This window comes from Aythya fuligula, chromosome 3 (genome assembly GCF_009819795.1).
Source record: "Aythya fuligula isolate bAytFul2 chromosome 3, bAytFul2.pri, whole genome shotgun sequence".
NCBI classification, from domain to species: Eukaryota; Metazoa; Chordata; class Aves; order Anseriformes; family Anatidae; genus Aythya; species Aythya fuligula.
This window is the reverse complement of record NC_045561.1, coordinates 90524806-90543771: the sequence shown is the minus strand read 5'-3', so window position 1 is coordinate 90543771 and position 18966 is coordinate 90524806. Positions and strand designations below refer to the sequence as shown.

The 18966-nt window shown below is 35.1% G+C and overlaps 1 protein-coding gene across 1 annotated transcript in view; it reads right to left on the bottom strand.

Moving 5' to 3' along the window:
• EYS (eyes shut homolog) overlaps nt 1-18966 on the bottom strand; it is an 836985-nt gene that overhangs the window by 774710 nt on the left and 43309 nt on the right. The window contains exon 3 of the mRNA XM_032185496.1: nt 1247-1440. Coding sequence (XP_032041387.1) covers nt 1247-1440 — 194 coding nt within the window. The remainder of the gene's footprint in view (nt 1-1246; nt 1441-18966) is intronic.

The following is an 18966-nucleotide window of genomic DNA, read 5'->3' as shown; positions in this document are numbered from 1 at the left end:
TAGGACAAGTGGAATAGGACTTCCAGCACAAATTATACCAGAAGTGAGTTTGCTAGTTCGAAATACAGCAGCTCTAAATTTGTCTGGTTTTGTGATTTCATAACTGAATCAAGAAGGTGCTTTGTAACTTGTTTGTTTTTCCTCATTTCTATTTTTTTTTTTTTTTCAGTGTGAAAATCTCTATCAAACAGTGATAGTGCAGGAAATACATCATACACCAAAGAGTATTCAATATTTAGGGAAGGAAATAAAATGGTTTGTATCCTTCCCCCCCTCTCCCCAACATGAAGCACAGATAATATGCTTCTTTTTGATGCTGATAGACATCTGCCAGCTACTGCAATCTGTAATTTACATAGCAAGAACAGTAAATTATTTTACAACAAAATATTTATTAGAGCTGATACTCTCATCCTTATTTTTCTGGACAATGTAAAGCTCTCTACAGGCCTTTCTATGTCAGAAAGAAAAGGGAAAGTATATGAGGGGTTGTCCCCTGAGTGAAATTGGTAGTGCTCAAGTGTTTCTTCAGAACTGGTCCTAAAAGCATGATCAAGGAACTTTATTTTATCATCTGTTGAGAGATTTTTATATGTTTGAAACAAACTACTGCTAGTATGTGCTAGTATATCCACTAGCTATGAATTAAGTGGAGACACGAAATATTTAGACAGTTTGCATACTTTAGAAACCCATCATGTTTTTTAGCAACTTAGAGTTCTCTTTTTCTCTCTCTATGAGTGAGCATATATCACTGGTTTATGGTAACTGAGCTTTGGAACTCTTCTTTGACTATATCATTTCTGTGTAATCACTGCTATTTGCAATAGTTATGCTAATGAAAAAACATTGACAATGCAGTTTGAAATACTACCAGATATGACTATATTATCAAATCTTGGAGAGTGTGCATGAATTTTATTCTATTTTACAATAAAATAAAATAAAATAATAAAATTAAAAGCAGATACCACAGGAAAAGCAACAATATGAGACTACTACTAGGTAATGAAGATGACTTTTGTATCATGTTTATATCAGAAGACTTTATTAGGGAAAAATAATTAAAAAAAGAAATGAAACAACATTGTTGGTTTCCTAAGTATCCTCTAAACAACTGAAAATGTGGAATTCAAACATTTTAACCACAGAAATATTGTGAACATAATACCTACAGATAATGCTAAGTTAGAATTAAATCGTTTAGTATTGTGTTCAAATATAGATAGTTGAAATTTGTACTTACATTTGGCAAATCAATACATGTACCTCTGTTCTTACATGGCCTTGAAGAACACTCATTGATATCAATTTCACAACTGTGACCAAGAAAGCCTGCTGGACAATCACAAATATATCCAGACTGATTATATTGGCATAGACCCCCATTTAGGCATGGCAGAGATGCACAAGGATCACTAGGTTCCTCACAGAAAGGACCTAAAAGAAATGAACGTAGGAAATTAGGGTGTGTTTGAGAGAAAGATACTTCTTGGTATACTGCCCATAAATATTAGAATCATAGAATGCCTTGGGTCGGAAGGGACATCAAAGATCATCTAACTCCACCCCCCCTGCCATAGCAGGGATGTCACCCAGTAGATAAGGTTGCCCAGGGCCTCCTCTAGACTGGCCTTGAACACCTGCAGGGATGGGGCATCCACAACCTTTCTGGGCAACCTGTTTCAGTGTTTCACTCTGAGTGAATTTCCTCCTAACCTCTAATCTAAATCTCCCCTCTTTTAGTTTTAAACCATTCCTCCTTATCCTGTCATTATCTGATTGAGCAAAGAGTCACTCTCCATCTTTTTTATAAGCCCCCTTTAAGTACTGAAAAACTGCAACAAGGTCTCCCTGGAGCCTTATCTTCTGTAGGTTGAACATCCCCAGCTCTGTTAGCCTTTCTTCACAAGAGAGGTGCTCCAACTCCTTCATCATATTTGTGGCCCTTCTCTGGATCTGTTCAAACAGGTCAACATTCCTCATGTTCTGGGGGCCCCAGACCTGGACGCAGTTCTCCAAATGGGGCCTTACAAGGTCTAAGTAGAGAGGTACAATCACCTCCCTTGACCTGCTGGCCACTTCTCAATTGAGGCAGCCCAGGATGCAGTTGGTCTTCTGGGCTTCAAGTGTTCACTGTTGGCTCATGTTGAGTTTTTCATCCACAGAAACCCCAAGTCCTTCTCTGCAGGGCTGCTCTCTGTGAGTTCTTCTCCCAGTCTGTGCTCATGCCTGGGATTGCCCCAACCCAGGTGCAGTACCTTAGGTTCATGTAGGCCCAGTTCTCAAGCTTGTCCGGGTCCCTTTGGATGGCATTCCTTCCTACTGTTTTATCAACTGCACCACTCAACTTGGTGTCATCTGCAGATTTGCTGAGAGTTCACTTGATCCCACTGTATATGTCATTGATAAAGATATTAAACATTACTTGTCCCAGGACAGTTAATATATTGTGTTTGCCAATTTAATCAATTAATTTATTAATTTATTTAATTAATTTCAGGAGGCATTTAGATGCTTTTATTTATTGTATTTTTCTTAAAATTTTCTACATTGTGAAGCTCTAGTTACTGACTGAGACACCTGTAAACTATCACCACCTAAAAAGCAAAGAAATTAGAATACCATATTTGAATAGCATATTAGAATAATATGCTTCATTATTTATTTATTTATTTATTTAATTTAATTTTATTTTTTGTGAATACACGTTATAAATATGTGTGAGTGAGTAAACTCATCAGTATTAAAGGGAGGAAGAGATAGGGAACTGTGGTCCCAGGAGACAGGGAACAGTCACTCAACATCTGCCTCACAAAGGAAGCTGAATCCAGTGGGCTTCCAGACAAAGGAGGTTGTTCCCATTACGCGGTCCAGCGGTCCAGCGAGGCCGAGTGTATTCTCACACACACAAGCACACATACACAACACACTCACAGTGCTCACATAGATTGGTATGGAAAGTGGTATCCTTCCCCACACCACATAGGCACAAAGAATACTCATGTGAGCATGTAAAACACAGATGACTTTAACACTCATTCTCCTCATCTCTAGCTAGTCAGGATCAAAGCTCACCAATGAACATGGACACTTCCTCACTTTCTAAACACAAATAGAACACAACATGAAGCCCTCAAACATCAGCACAAGTTCTAAATCTGGCTGACATCATCTCAGATCCTGAGCCTCTTACCAACTTGCTAGTTCAGACTTGGAGTCTTTCCAGATATGGGTGTTACTCTAGTCACTAGTCCAGCTTAAAAACCCAACCCCTGCCCAGTAGAAAGAGTGGTCACACAGAAAGAGAAGGTAGTAAAGAATTCTACAGAGATTACACTGATCAGATGCAGGGTTCAGCCACACAAACATAATAAGCAGCAGCCTTGTTACACTACACCAGTCCTTTTGTCACCTCTTTTCTGCATTTTCCCATATTTTTACTTCCATCCACCCTAATCCCTACCTTTCTCTACCTTTATTTCCTCCTAGATTAACAACCCTTACCTAAATGCTTGTCCCCATTGACCCCAGTTGACAAAACATTCATACACAAATTCAGTATTTTTGATATGGTCCAGTAGTATCCATGTCCTGTTCAATTATTGTAAATCCAGTTAGGGGACTACAAATCTGTCCACATACCTCAACAGTTATGAGCTACCTAGCAATTAACTTTTTTTTTTCTTTTTTTTTTTTTTTTTTTTTTTAATGGTGCAACATTAAAGATGTAGAAGAATTATACCAGAATGAATTTACTTCCATTTACTTATGGAAAATTGTATAAAAAATATGCTTTTTGCATATTCTGTACTTTGATATTCTGCTATGAAGGAACTCTGATTTAAAATGCCTTCTCAATACATACATCAGAAGCACTTTTCAATTATTTGCTGTAGCAATAACATTAAATTCATAACAAATCTATTCTCAGGTAGTAGCATTTATTGATTCCATATTTTGTCAGTCATTTGAATCAACAGAATTAAAAACAGACATTCATAAAGAAGTAAATTATACTTTTCAAAAAGATTTTTTTTTTTTAATGGTAAACATAATGCTTTTAACTTGGAATTGTAAAACATAAGAAAACATAGCTAATTTCTTCTAAACTAATTTGTAGATAAACAAGTGGGTCACTAAATAATTTTCTTGCCAATACATACTAGCTGTATGGAGCTATTGTAAGTACGTGGAACATTTACCAAGAGATCCAAATACCACAATCAATCTCTATTATATACAAAAACAGCTGATGCAACAAACACCTTACAAGAAAATACCATTAGCAGAAAAAGGGTCAAACCACATTTTAATTTTTATCACTCAATCCATTCATTGGAAATAGTTGTTTCAGAAAGGCAAGATGAATTGGACTTAGTTTTTAGGACATAATATTCACTTTTCTTTAGAATCAGAAGACATTCAGAGTACCCTTTCTGAATTTGTTGCTATTCCTCATCACCATAGTAACAAAATTACAGTAAAACTATATAGCAACTTGCAGATGTTAGGGCTTGCTAATAGGAATAAACAAGAATGCCATTCCTCAAAATCATAGAATCATAGAATGTCTCACGTTGTAAGGGACCTTAAAGATCATCTAGTTCCAACCCCACTGCCGTGGGCAAGGACATCCTCCACTAGACAAGGTTGCTCAAAAAATGATGCTAATGACTGGTATTCATGCATATATGAGAACATTTGCAACATGAAGTGAGGGGAATTGGTCTATTATTTCTTATGATTCAATTTAATAATTAGCTGTCCTTTCAGCTACCTGTTCAGTAGAATACAGCAGGAGTCACAGATTAGCTTTTTCATGGAAGCTGACATTATATATCAATGCTTACCTTGTTTATTTTTTTCCTTTGACCTGTGAACATCTGGGTACTCCTGCCTCACACACATTGTACAACCAGAGAAGATAGATCATCAAAACAATGATTCCAACTGCCCTACGAAAGCCAGAAGGCAAATTTCTACAAACCAAGTGGATTACTGAGCTGTTTCTTCCATTGTTTCTACCCAGAATCCTTCTGATCCTCATCATTTTTCCTGCCACCAATGTAAAAATATTCTCATCTTTTGTTAAAATTGCCACTGGATTGGATTATTAGAACAGTGAATGGCTAAACGAACAAAATAACACAATGAAGGCCAATTGGAAAAAAAAGAGATCAAAGAAGTGCCTTTTTGGTAATGCTGTGCTCATTTTTAACAAAGCAAGGAAAAGGGTATCGTTCTGCTAAAAAGAACATATATATATATGCTCTTATATATATATATATGTTCTTAAAAAAAAAATAAATATATATATATATATATTTAGAGAAGACTAAAGGTAGCTAGAAGAGGAATAGAGAAAAACCTGATAGAAGATAAGGAAATGTTGTTCCCTCAAAAAATTGAGGGAAGAATGCAGGGTTCAAAGACAGAAAGAAAAAAAAAAAAGTGTTTAACCTCTTTTCTCCTTGGCCTCACCATGCAAAAGGGCGATGTATACTTTTATATACATGTATATGTATTGTATATATATTTATATATATTTGCTACTTTGGAAAAGAGTGCATTTAGTGTGAATTGGGAACAAATTGCCTAACCAGGTCAAAGCGGATCAATTTAAAAGGAGACACTGAGACAGCAACTGTACTTATGATCCAAAATACAAAGCACAACTTCCAGAGGTCTATCTAGAGTGAATTCAATAAATTCTTTACCAACTATCTAACGTCTTTTAGGAAGAATTCAGTGCTGATCAGGAATGGTTCTTTAATCATTAAAGCTACCTATGTCTTTGGCATTTATCTACTTCATAATTTATTCTGTTCAGAATCTTCCGTGAAAAGCAAGCGCAATGCTCTTTCACCTGAACATCTATGGCTGATGAGTTTGACAGATCAAGTCAGTAAAAGGAATTCTGGAGAACCAGTGTGTTGAGCTTTTTATTTTAACATTCCAAAACTTGATGTCATATTTGATATATTTTCTAAAGAAGATTGAAAGGTGACTTGATTACAGCCCTCAGATGGAGAAAATGTCAAACACTAAAGGGTTCTAATTCAGTGAAGAAAAGTATAACAACAGCAAATGAATTTGAGAATTTGAATTTCAAGAGAATTTGAATCAAATATAGTTATAAATGCCTCACATACTTACAAGTGAGGTAACAGACTACCATGAAAGAACTGGATTCTACAGTTGCTGATGTTTTCCTGTCAAGGCGAGGTGGATTTTGAAAGGTAGTACTTTAACCATATGCAAGATAGAAGACCCAATACATGTAGGTAAGCAGTATAAAGACTTCTGGATGAATTGTTCTTCTAAACTTAGAAATCTATTCATCTACTTTGAGTCAAAATAGATACAAAACCTCTTAAAGGTTGTGTAAAATTAGGAATTCATACCAAATTCCCATTTAAAAGTTCACATTTTTGTCATCATCAGTACCTCTTCTTTAGCTATGTTTAAATAAATACCTAACTTCATAGCAATGCTAAGATCTAGAATGCTGTTGTTAGCTGACCTCTGAATGCTGTTGTTAGCAAGCTAAAGAGGAAGCAGGATAAAAATAGATCTGTACAATCTGCAGTTGAATGTAAATCCTTTAAGCAGGATAATACTTGTTAAGCAATGAAAAATGTAGCTGGGAACAACATATCAGTCCAACTTGCAAGAGCATAAAGAATATCTACAAATTTTGGAGGCTGGAGGCTTAAATTAAAAATGTGCAGGGCAAATTCTTTTAACTGCATAGATTTGATGCATAGCCTTCTATTTTACTTTTATATCAGTAACAATGGCATAATTTTCAACATAGATGTTTTGTATTTTTGTTGTCAACATGTTCAGCAGATCATGGAAGTACTTCTTCCATTAGTTAGACCCCAAAAGAAACAATTACTGAAAATACTGAAGACTCCTTAGTGCTCACTGATGAATGATTAGCTACTTGTAGCTATGATATATTGTTCAAATTTTCAGAAAAATAAATGCCCTTAACAGAGACCATATTCTGTTGGGAGATGGCTGATTCAAGAAGTCTTCAATATGAAAAAAATAACATAAATTATCAGCTTGATTGAAAATCTTTAATCAGATTTTCCTCTGATTAAAAAGGAAAATGCAAGAAACTAAAGACATCATCAGTAGGCTGGGTTCACCACAGTCTTTCAATACAGTGAATTCTTGTATGTTTTACTTCAATAAAATAAAAATTGTGGAAGATTAATAAGGAGGAATGAATTAGTAAATAGCAGTATCCTACAGACCTATATGAAAGTGAAAATTTTTATTTAAGGAACTGAATCTTATTTCCAGGATTTCCTATTACATGTGAAGTGAATAATACCCTCCAGTACCTTTGTTTAAAAAAAAAAAAAATTGAACAACAGCAATAAAATCTTTCAATGTTTGATATAACTGTATCCCTACTAGTCTTCCATAGTTTTACTACTAAATTTGAATGATAATCCATTGAAATTCAAAGGACAGTCCTAGCACCTTTGATAAGGATCAATTGGTCAAAACAACACATAGTGCCATTTGCATGAATATCTGGTGTTACAGATTAACATTATATATATATATATATATATATACACACATATATATATAAAATAGAAGTCTCTCTGGGCTTTGTGTTTATATAACCATTTATTTTAGGAAGAGAAATATTTCCCAAGGAGCAAAATATGTGAAAGATTATGCTAGCCTTCTATACTTCAATATGATTTCAGTACTTTTATTTTTTCATTCCCCTAATGAAAAATTAGTATTTTCTAAAGCATTTATGCATATGGCAGAGTAGACTATTTCAGGAAACAGCATGTGTTACATCCAAATATATTCACTTTACTTAGTATGAAGCAATAATATTTCAGGGTTAGCATAAAAAAAAAGGAACTTTTTAATGGGAGAGTGATTTATTTTCAGTTTAATTGAAACAAGTGGTTGCTAGGAGTTACAATCAGGGACCAAGATACACTGTAGGCAGTAAACAGCAGATAGCCTGGGAATAGAGAGAAGTATGATAATTCAAATGTTATTATTATTATTATTTTATGTTCAGTTTGACAACTGAAATGATAGAAACCCACTTCTTATGTCATGTCCTTCTTAAGTTGTGCCATTACTAATGCTTAGCACTCTTTTTCACTATAAAACTAATTCCAAAATAAGACTTTATTAATCTGAGGACCATCGGATTTCTGTTGATTACATGAAAGTATTTCTGTAATTAAATTAATTCCTATTTGCATAGCTCAGTTAACAATTCATTGTAATTAGTCTAATGCAGTTCAATTATTGCTTTTACTTTTCTGAGTTTTATTAGCTGCCCTTCCTTTTAAATGCAAAAGTGAAATAGATTTCTTCAGAGAAAGATTTTTAATTTTTTTTTTTTTTCCTATTTAAAAGCAACACTGAATCACATCAGCTATTGTCTCTCATATATCTAGACCCTGAAATGCACCAATATTTCTGTTGGTACAATAAATATTAATCTTAGAAATAAGAATACAGTATTGACAACTTCATGTACATTTCTAATCAAACAAAATGAATGACATTTTTTAACTGCATGTGAAATTTCAAGAAAGTTTGAATGAAAATGAAATCTACTTAAGGCACTGTAAATCTAGGTCTCAGAAGAGACTGAGTCCAATACTCCATGAAAGATTATAAAGGCTACAATCTTAATTTTAGACCAAATAGGCAGTATCAAAGCTCACTGATGTGCTTTATACAAAGCTCCAATCAGCAGACTTGAAAATAGACATTTTTGAAGCAAATGAATGAAAAGAACATTAGCTTCCATCAGGGGAAAGCCTATTAGAGGCAAAATTATGGCACTGCTGGAAAGACTCATCAAGAGTTCTTGTAAACTTTTTGTTTTACTTCCTTATCTTGACTAAACCTCAGAAATTCTAAATTAGCTGAAGCAGATAGATTTGGACTGATTCTGAGCTGATGACACCCTGGTCACTACATAGGCAGTATGCATTTGCCATCATTGCTAGTGGAAGGCAGTTGTTCCCTAGGGTGAGAAAAGGGCATCACCCTAGTTCTAACAGATATACTATTTCCAGTCTAAAATCATTTCCCAATGCCTCAGTTTGTTGCAGAAAGGGGTGTTCAAATCACTGCTCAGGGCAGCAAGAAGAATAGCCTTAATGTTCAAATTGAGAGCTTTGGCTTTTACAAAGGATATCAATGCTACCCACCCACATAAAGTCTGGATATAAAAGTGCCTTTCTTGCAGCAGGCAGACAGGGTTTACAATGCAGCACAAGAAAATCTAACACAGTATCCATTAATAGGGAAGCCATTAATACTCTGCTTTTTTTACTATAGTAAAATGATGTGATTACTTATGCATCTTTGGGGAAAGTGATTTTAAAAGTCTGGTGACTAATCACTCCCTTTTGTAAGGCAACAGTTTCTCCACATAACGTTAATTTAATTGCCCAGCTACCCCTCAGGTGACAAGGCCTTTCTTATACAAAAATGCAAGATGTGCTGCTAATGGCTCACATATAATTCTTCTAAATATTCCACCTCTTTGAGATGACATTGTCTATTCTGTAATTTGTGGAATAGCATTGTATTCAAAATGTTCTATACAGGTATGAATGCAAAAGAGACTTTTTTACTTACATTGTGCAAAGGCATTAATGCCTGTCTGACTGAAACCTGGGGATGCAGCTAGATCAGGGAAGGGAGAAAAGAGAATCCAAGAGGTGTAAGAGCACTGAATCATAAAATGGCTTGGGTTAGAAGGGACCTTAAAGATCATCTAAGCCAAGCCCCCTGCCATAGCAGGGACTCCACCCACTATATCAGATTGCCTGGGGCCTCATCTAACCTGAACACCTGCAGGGATGGGGCATCTACAACCTCTCTGGGTAACCCGTTCCAGTGTCTCACCACCCTCTGAGTGAAGAATTTCCTCCTAGCCTCTAATCTAAATCTCCCCTCTTTTAGTTTTAAACCATTCCTCCTTATCCTGTTGTTATCTGGTTGAGCAAAGAGTCACTCTCCATCTTTTTTATAAGCCCCCTTTAAGTACTGAAAAACTGCGACGAGGTCTCCCTGGAGCCTTTTCTTCTGTAGGCTGAACATCCCCAGCTCTGTCAGCCTTTCTTCGCAGGAAAGGTGCTCCAACCCCTTGTGAGGAATGTTTTAACAATTCGTGTCCATAAAGAACAATTCTGTTTGAATCCTGTCTGCCTCTGGGCCCTGCACTGGCAATTTAATTCTTGAACCACAGATGCAGTGTGTCCCAGTCTCCCCCTCATTCTAGTCAATTTATCACTTCTTAAATTTATGAACCTGTTTGCTTTTGTTATTCCGGACTTCTATTTCTAACACTGCTATAGATGTGTCTGTGAATGGCTGGGGAAGAATGTTTTAATTACTCGTGTGTCTGGGAGTTTCAGAACAACTGATAACAACTAGTGACTGTTATGGGATACTATGTGGATCTTTGGTATCTGGTTAGGGGGGGCCAAGAGATAAAGAGGAAGGAGAAAGAAGCTGAAGGGCGGCTGGGAGACAAGACTTGAAGAAGATGTTCCGTAAACTTGGTATGGTGCCCAGTAAGTACAAAGGTGGAGAGGAAGACTATGAGCCTTCAGCATGAAAGACCCCTAGAGACCCCCAGAAGAGACCCCAGAGGAGACTGTGCATGCTCCAGTAGGAGGGACTGCACCCCGGAAGCTAATTTTAATAATCTATTTTTTTTAGAAGTAGTAATGAATATGTATTAGTCTAGGAGCATAAAAATCAGCTGCTTGATGTAACTGGTGTGCGTCCTGGTGGAGCGGAGACTCCTGGTGCACCCAGCGCTGTTTGCTTACCTCTATTCCTTTATATTCTTTCAATAAATCCTATTTTTTTATTTAATCCTAATTTGAATCCTGAGCCATTTATAACACCCTTGATCATCTTCATGGCCCTCTAACAGATCAACATGTTCTGGGGGCCCCAGACCTGAATGCAGTACTGAGTCTGGTCTACAGTAAGAGGGCCCTCACAAGGTCTAAGTAGAGAGGTACAATCACCTCCCTCAACCTGCTGGCCACTCCTCTCGAAGCAGCCCAAGAGGTTTTCTGGGTTTCAAGTATTCACTGCTGGCTCATGTCGAGCTTTTTGTCCACCAGAACCCTGAAGTCCTTCTCTGCAGGGCTGCCTTCAATGAGTTCTTCTCTCAGTCTGTACTCATGTCAAGGATTGCCCTGACCCAGTTGCAGGACCTTGCACTTGGACTTGTTGAATCTCATTAGGTTCATGTAGGCCCGATTCTCAAGCTTTTTCTAGCTTTGGATGGCATTCCTTCCTTCTATTGTATCAACTGCACCACTCAGCTTGTCATCTGCGATCTATTGTTTTGCTTTGCCAGGATAGGCTTATTTGTGAACAGATCAAAACAAATTGTACCAGTGCTGGACCTACCCATGCTCACAGACCATATTCATATGCTCATATTATCTCCTTCTATTGGGCAAATACCAATCTTTATTATTATTATTATTATTATTATTATTATTATTATTAATTTATTTATTTTCTAGAAGGGAAAGGTCTTCCTGGGTTTGCAACATAAAAACAATGGATGATTAATCTATTATGGACAGGAATAAGGACAGAACTAGTAGGCAGAAAGTGCTTTTTTAGAGATATTTGAGTGGACGTTTCCTCAGGAAATAGGAAGAAACCACTTCAGTTATGAGAAGGTGTTCTGGGCAAAGCAGCAAATATTGAATAGAAAAAAAAAATCACAGATGAAAGAAAAATGTTAAACGACCAAAAGGGCATCTATCTTTAGATGTTTATGTTACTAATACAGGGATGTATATTTCCTGATCTTCAAGAGCTGTTGCCGAAAATAAAAGAATTATTTATTAGTAGGTTAAAAACCTTAAAGAAAAGAAACACATTTTGAACAAATATGATCCAACCTTTTCTACTTTATTGTTTGTGTATTTTTGGCCAGCTAGAAATGAAGAGCAACATCCCTCCTGAAGAGCTTAATAATATAGGAAAGGGAACATGCCTCAAGGAACAATGTAAGTCTATTAAATTCACAACAGGCAAGGTGTTACTTAAAACTTATATGGTTGTCTATAAAAACCCCATCAGAAATTGAAAGGTCCTGAACATTTCTGTTATTTGTGAGGAAATATAGCCATATTTTCTTCTTTTCTGTTTAATGGAGTAATGAGTAGTAGCTTCAATGCTTCGTGGTGGCAATGATTAACTGCCTATTGAAATCCAATCCCTTCTTTACTTAATTTAATTTAATTTAATTTAATTTAATTTTATTTTATTTTATTTCATTTTATTTTTTAAGTGGTGGTGACTTTGGGGCTTCTGCTTCTCCTTAGGGTCTAAGTTGTTAAGTTGTTTTTTCAACTTCCCTTGTTTCCAAAGGCTAAACAATGGGCTTAATAATAAATTTCACATGAAAGAAAATACTGAAATATTTTTTTCTATGTCCCATAGGTTACCTATGCTGTTTCTCTTGAATCTTTTAACAGTTTTTTTTTTTTTGTTTTGTTACTGAAATTTTGAATAAATGCTGTTTTTATTTTATTTTATTTTTCTGAAATGCAAATAATTTGATCATTGAGCATAATGTGGGTAAAATATTGTTAATATACACTTTAATTTTCCTAATTCTAATATATTTTTGTGTGAAATATCTATCAAAGAAAGTTATTTGTCTTTATAAATGTATATTAAGATGATATTACTATTACAAATAAAATTCTTTTTCTATATTTTTTCTGCTCAGATTTGCTGACTTGCCAGACAATATTGGACGAGAAGATAGTTAATCATTATATTAACTGAAGGGACTCAGTCTAGTTCAACAAAATAAGTAGAATAGCAGTTTAAAATATTAGCCAAGCTTGTACATGTTTTGGTAATATTGTGACAACAGTAAGTTTAAAATTCAAGTTATTTAAAGATTTTTATTTCTAAAAAGACCACATCATTATTTAGATCTTACATCTCCAATAAGTACACAGAGTGGGAAATATACTAGGAAGGAAAGAAAAGGAAGGAAGGAAGGAAGGAAGGAAGGAAGGAAGGAAGGAAGGAAGGAAGGAAGGAAGGAAGGAAGGAAAAATGTACAGAGTAGACTGTAATTTTTTCCTAAATTAATTATTTTTATGGGAGAAGACCAATAGAATGAATATATATGACTAATACATAAGACCAATTAAATGAATATATATGTATATCATAGAATAATAGATTGATTATATGGTTTGGGTTGGAGGACACCTTAAAAATCACCTAGTTCCATCTCTGCTGTCATGGGCAGGGATGCCACCCAATAGATAAGGTTGCCCAAAGTCCCATCCAACTTCTCCTTGAACACTTACAAGGATGGGGCATCCACAACTTCTCTGGGCAACCTGTTCCAGGGCCTCACCACCCACAAGAGTAAAGAATATCTTCCTTATCTAATCTAAATTAATCTAATCCTTTTTTATTCTAAAGCCATTATCACTGTTGTATCACTGCACTCACAAGTAGAATCCATTCCCATCTTTCCTGTCGGCCTCCTTTTTATATCTTCTGCTTAATGTCATGTATACTGAAAAAACCCTACCCCAAATCCCACATGAACTACTATTTAATGGGAATGAACAACTATAGAACCCCCAAATGGAAAAAATAACATTTAAGAGACTTATGTAAATTTACTGAGTATGAAAAAGAGGTGAAAATGCTCCAATTAATAAACAGACAAGTTTGAAAACAAGAGAAACGAAAAAAAAAAAAAAAAAAAAAAAAAAAAAATATAATGGCAAGATTATTGCAGGGAATGGTTACAAAAAAATAAAAAGTATAAAAATCATTTTCTTACTTTACATGTGATACAACCATTGTGCTTGTATCACATGTAAAGTAAGAAAATGATGTATTACAAAGCATCAATAGATCTCTTCTAATTTGAGACTCTAACTCTGAACTTAATTTGTAGTCTATTAGACAAACTTTCTAATGGTATGATTCAAATTATTGATATCTGCAGTAGACAAATGTAATAAGTACGTTTGAAATTTATATTAAAGATGTGAAAAGACCATACATTCAACAGCATGAATTAACATGGCTGAGTAGTGTAATTGCTTTGTGACAGTGTAACTTTGGCTCCTAACCTCATGTTTAATGATACTTTGTACTACTGCTTGAGATTTTAAAAAGCTACATGGCAGTTTAATTTTGGTAACAAAGTCTGATAAGTACCATACATGGAACAATTTAACAATTTATTTTTTCGAATTTTGAACACTCCATCTTACCAAGATAAACCGTAAGTATTATCGTAATGTAAATTATTTTAAAATTAAAACAGACTGAGATTTATAGAAATATATTGGTAAAGCTAGCTATTTAGTAAGCTCTTTAGGAACATAAAAAATGCACTACAAAATGAAGCAAAAGAAGTTTTGTAGGGACAAAACAGCTTTTGTAGATCAAACCTGGGTCTTTATTTATTTATTTTTTTCTTCAACAGTTTCTGTCAAATCAATTTTACTTCCACCTTTCATTACTTTAATCTTTAGACTTTTAGTGGTTAGTTACTTGCAGATTTTGTTCCTCACTTCTACAAAACCCTATGTCTATAAAGTGGAAGATCAACATGTCTTTAACTAAATTAACCCCCAAATTATTTTTCCTCTAGACTGTATGTTTTTATTTAAATGGAATGGGACACATTGCTAAAAAGTAGTAAAACCCCTTGAGAAGGCATTAAATGTAGAGCCTCGTTCATGGGATGTATAAAATCATGTATTTATTGGCTACTGTGAAACACTCATAATATTTTGGGACGTTCTGTTTTATATATATAAAAAAATCACAACATGAATAACAATCTTTGTGTAATATGTTTTGTGTAATCTAATCTGCAATCAAAATTTTTGTAATTTGTTAGTACTTACCTTTCTAGCACCATAAACCTAGCTGAGATGTTAAAAAACACAAAAAGAGCCTGAATTACATTTCTGAAAGCACCTGAATGACTTGACACAGAAAATAAATGTGCTACATGAGATATCTCACTTAGAGGTCTCTTCTAGTAAAGCTAGACTATTTCACAATTTAAAATAGCTTGTATAAAGTAGCGTTGGCAACTCCATATTGAATTTTACACTTCATTTTCTGGGTGAATTAGGTACTTTGATATCCTATGAAGCCCCATTTTTAAAAACAATCTAGGCACCTGCAGGATGAAAATTCTAAGTTAGTACTGGAAAATATGCTGATAAATGACAGCTTTAGATAGTGGAATGCAGAAATTGGCTACATATATTTGAAAAGTGATTTTGAATTCTGTGCTAACAGGTTTACTGCATTCTACATAATAATTTATTCTGCCCATCTTCTTTTTCCTTCTTTTTTATTTTTTTTATTTTTTTCCTAGCATATCTTTGGAATCCATAAGATTTTACTCTGCATTTCATAGCAAAATTTTATTTAGTTTAGTCATTCATGTGTTCCCAGAGTAGCACAGAGTTTTGCCATCCATGAATATATATGAATATATATATATACACACACACGTATATATGTATGAATATGTGTGTATATATATATATGAACATATGTATATATATGTATATATATGTATATATATATGTATATATATATATGAATATATATATTCATTGTAGTAATGATTGATGAAATATACACCTTTCTTTGGTAACAATCTGGGTTATATTTCTTAGGTTATTTTTAATTCACTTATGCAAACATGCAAAACTTCCTACAGCATAGAAGTCATCAGATTAATAGTATCTTTTACATCTTTGGACACTGAAAGCTCCAGACTAATTCTTACTGAGATCCAAAAGAAATGAAAGAGACCTGTAACTGGAAGTTCCCTAAAAGACCTCTAAATATTGGCTCTAGCCAAATGTACTTCAATATTTAGTAATCATGACTAAAATATAATAAAAATAAACATTTAAGAATTATTAAATTATTCAAGAGTTGTTTATTATTACTATATATTTTTACTGTTTTTTTTTTGTTGTTGTTGTTGTTGTTTGTTTGTTTGTTTGTTTGTTTTCAGCAGTATTATTTTCAAGAATTCATCTGAAACCAGTAGAAATCAGAGATGTAGTATTTTAAATATAGGTAGTTCAGGTAGCTATATGAACCCAGGAAGAGCTTTAAATTAAGTAGCAGAAGGAAAGTTGACATTTTGGTACTTATCTTCTAATATACAAAGTTTCTAGAAGCACATGACAGGTCATTAACTTTGTCCTCTCTCCTTGAAGGTACTACAACCAACTGACTGATGATAAAGGATATGCGTGGGATGGAAAATCAAATGGAGTCATAGAATCATTGATTCATTTAGGTTGGAAAAGTCCTCTAAGATCATCTGTTCAAACCTTTAACCTAGCACAGCCTAGTCCACCATTAAACCATGTCACTAAGCACTACATCTACATATTTTTGAAGACCTCTAGGACTCAACTACTTCCCTGGGCAGCCTCCTCCAATACTTCACAACCCTTTCAGCAAAGATTAATATTCAACCTAAAGCTCCCCTGGTGCCACTTATGGCCATTTTCTCTTGTCTTATCACTTAGTGCATGGGAGAAGAAACCTCCTTTAAGGTAATTGTACTTACAGTAATGTACTACCCCAGCTCCCGCAGCCACTTCTTGTAAGACTTGTTCTCCAGACCCTTCACCAGCTTCATTGCCCTTCTTTAGACACACTCCAGCACCTCAATGTCCTTCTTGAACTGAGGGGCCCAAAAATGAACACAGTATTTGAGATGCAGCCTCACCATGGCCAAGTACAGAGGGACAATTACTTCCCTAGACTTGCCATGGTATTTCTGACCTGTTTGTCTTCTTGGCCACCTGAGCACACTGCTGGCTCATATTCAACAGGCATCACCCAATACCCCCAGATCCCTTTCTGCCAGGCAGCTTTCCAGCCACTCTTCCCCCACCTAGCCTGTAGCATTGCAAGGGGTCGAGCATTCATTAGAATACTCTAGTGCTTTCTTCTGCAACAAGTTAAAACATGTAGTATGGCCTCTTCTCTTGATTACTGTCAGATCTGTATTGTGTGAGAAAGTCAAAAATGTCTAGTAAACAGGTACCAAGCCATTTATAGCTTTGTACATCAACTCTAAATCAGCAAAATACATCTGCAGTCAAATGCAGCTCACAACACTATTTTATTATGTGCAGGTCTACATAATGAACTTGACAAGTCTCTTGACATATTTTCACTGTCAGGTTTTCACATGGAGTCCTTTAGTGAGATACAATTATTAAAACCATTTAATTCTCTCACACAGTACTACTACAACACAATTACTAGTAATGCAAAATGCAAGAGTACATAAATAAAAGAAAACTTCCTAGCAATATATACATCCAGAAAAATTACTACTAGGTACAGTTAGTTTGAGGAAACTACTAAAGACGTGGAAAACAGATCTTGGAGAGATTTCCACTTGAAATTCAATAAGCAAGGTCAGGGTTGAGGAAGAGATGTAAATTGTAGCAATATATTCTGGGAGGTTGTGCCCTCAGGCAACTTCAGAGAGCAGGGCAATATGTTAAATAAGGGGAAGCCTGAGACAGAATTGAGGACTGAGTATATTGCTGCTGCTGCTGATGATGATGATGATTATAAGGAGGAGGAGGAGTGAGTGAATGGTAGAGAATGCAAGAGAAAAAAAAAAAGCCCTTGAATCTCAGTAAAGGAGTCCATGACACTAATGGAGAAGCAGTAAAATGGGATGAGTAGTTCCCAATACCCTTGTTTTGGCACATTTTGTATCCTAGCAGGTGGAGGAAGAAAAAAAAACAGAAGAAGAGAAGAAGAGGAAGAAGTTGAGAACAACTGTTTAAAAAAAAAAAAGTTTATAACTTATGTTGATCGTGAGAAAAAGATGTTATTTTTAGCTTGAATATTGCCACATCACTGATTTTTAGCCTAACTAGTGAATTTTAATAAGATTTTAAGACTGCCATGTAAAATCCCAAGAGGGCTCAATTGTGCTAATGTCTAAAATGAAGAAAATGTTCATGTGGGTAAAATGTGTTACGTATTAGGTGACCACATCACATCATTTTATGATCCAGCTTATCTTTTCATCTTCTAGAATACGTGTTAATGTTTTATAGTGAATTAATCCTGAAAGGAAAAAAAATCTCTAGGACTACCTATAGAAAAAGAACATTAATTAAAATTAGATAATCATGTTTTGTACATCTGCCAACTGTTCATATTGTGGTGAGAAAGAAAAGGGATGTTTATTATGGCAATTGATAACATTGTTAGACTCAGAAACAACAGAGTATTATATCCTTTCAAGAAAATCACCCTTTGAACATCCAAGGCTGCTTAGAACAGTAAATTTTAGTCTCAAAGGACCTTTCAGTATATTTCAATTTCCTGAGGCCAAATTTGATATCCATCAGCATTATTTAATGTGACAGGTTGGGAATAGTTAGATGGATGCCCCAGGATGCTGAGCAGTCTATTGGGGCACCCAACAATTCAGGAAGCACTGAAGACATAGAATGCACTTGGTACAGACAACATGCCAGGGCAATAATATCAAGAGGGTAATAGGGCCTAGAGTCTTTCATAAAAGGCACTGGCATCATCAAAAGCAGATAGTACCACCATGGTCTTATGATTCTAAAATAGTTATGTAATATAAATCAATATAAGCCTGGTATGATAAAAGAGGCCTTGGAAAATGGAAACGGGATGAAGCATAAGGGAGTACAAGTAAGGGATGATAACAGATGGGGCACAGGCTTGTCACTAGAGATTTGATGGCTGTAAGCATTTCACCAATGATCAGTTAAAGAAATGCAGACCTGGAGCTGGACAAAACTGATCTTAAGTGTAAAAAAAGAACAAAGAAATAGTATCCAACTTACTAAAAGCCACCAC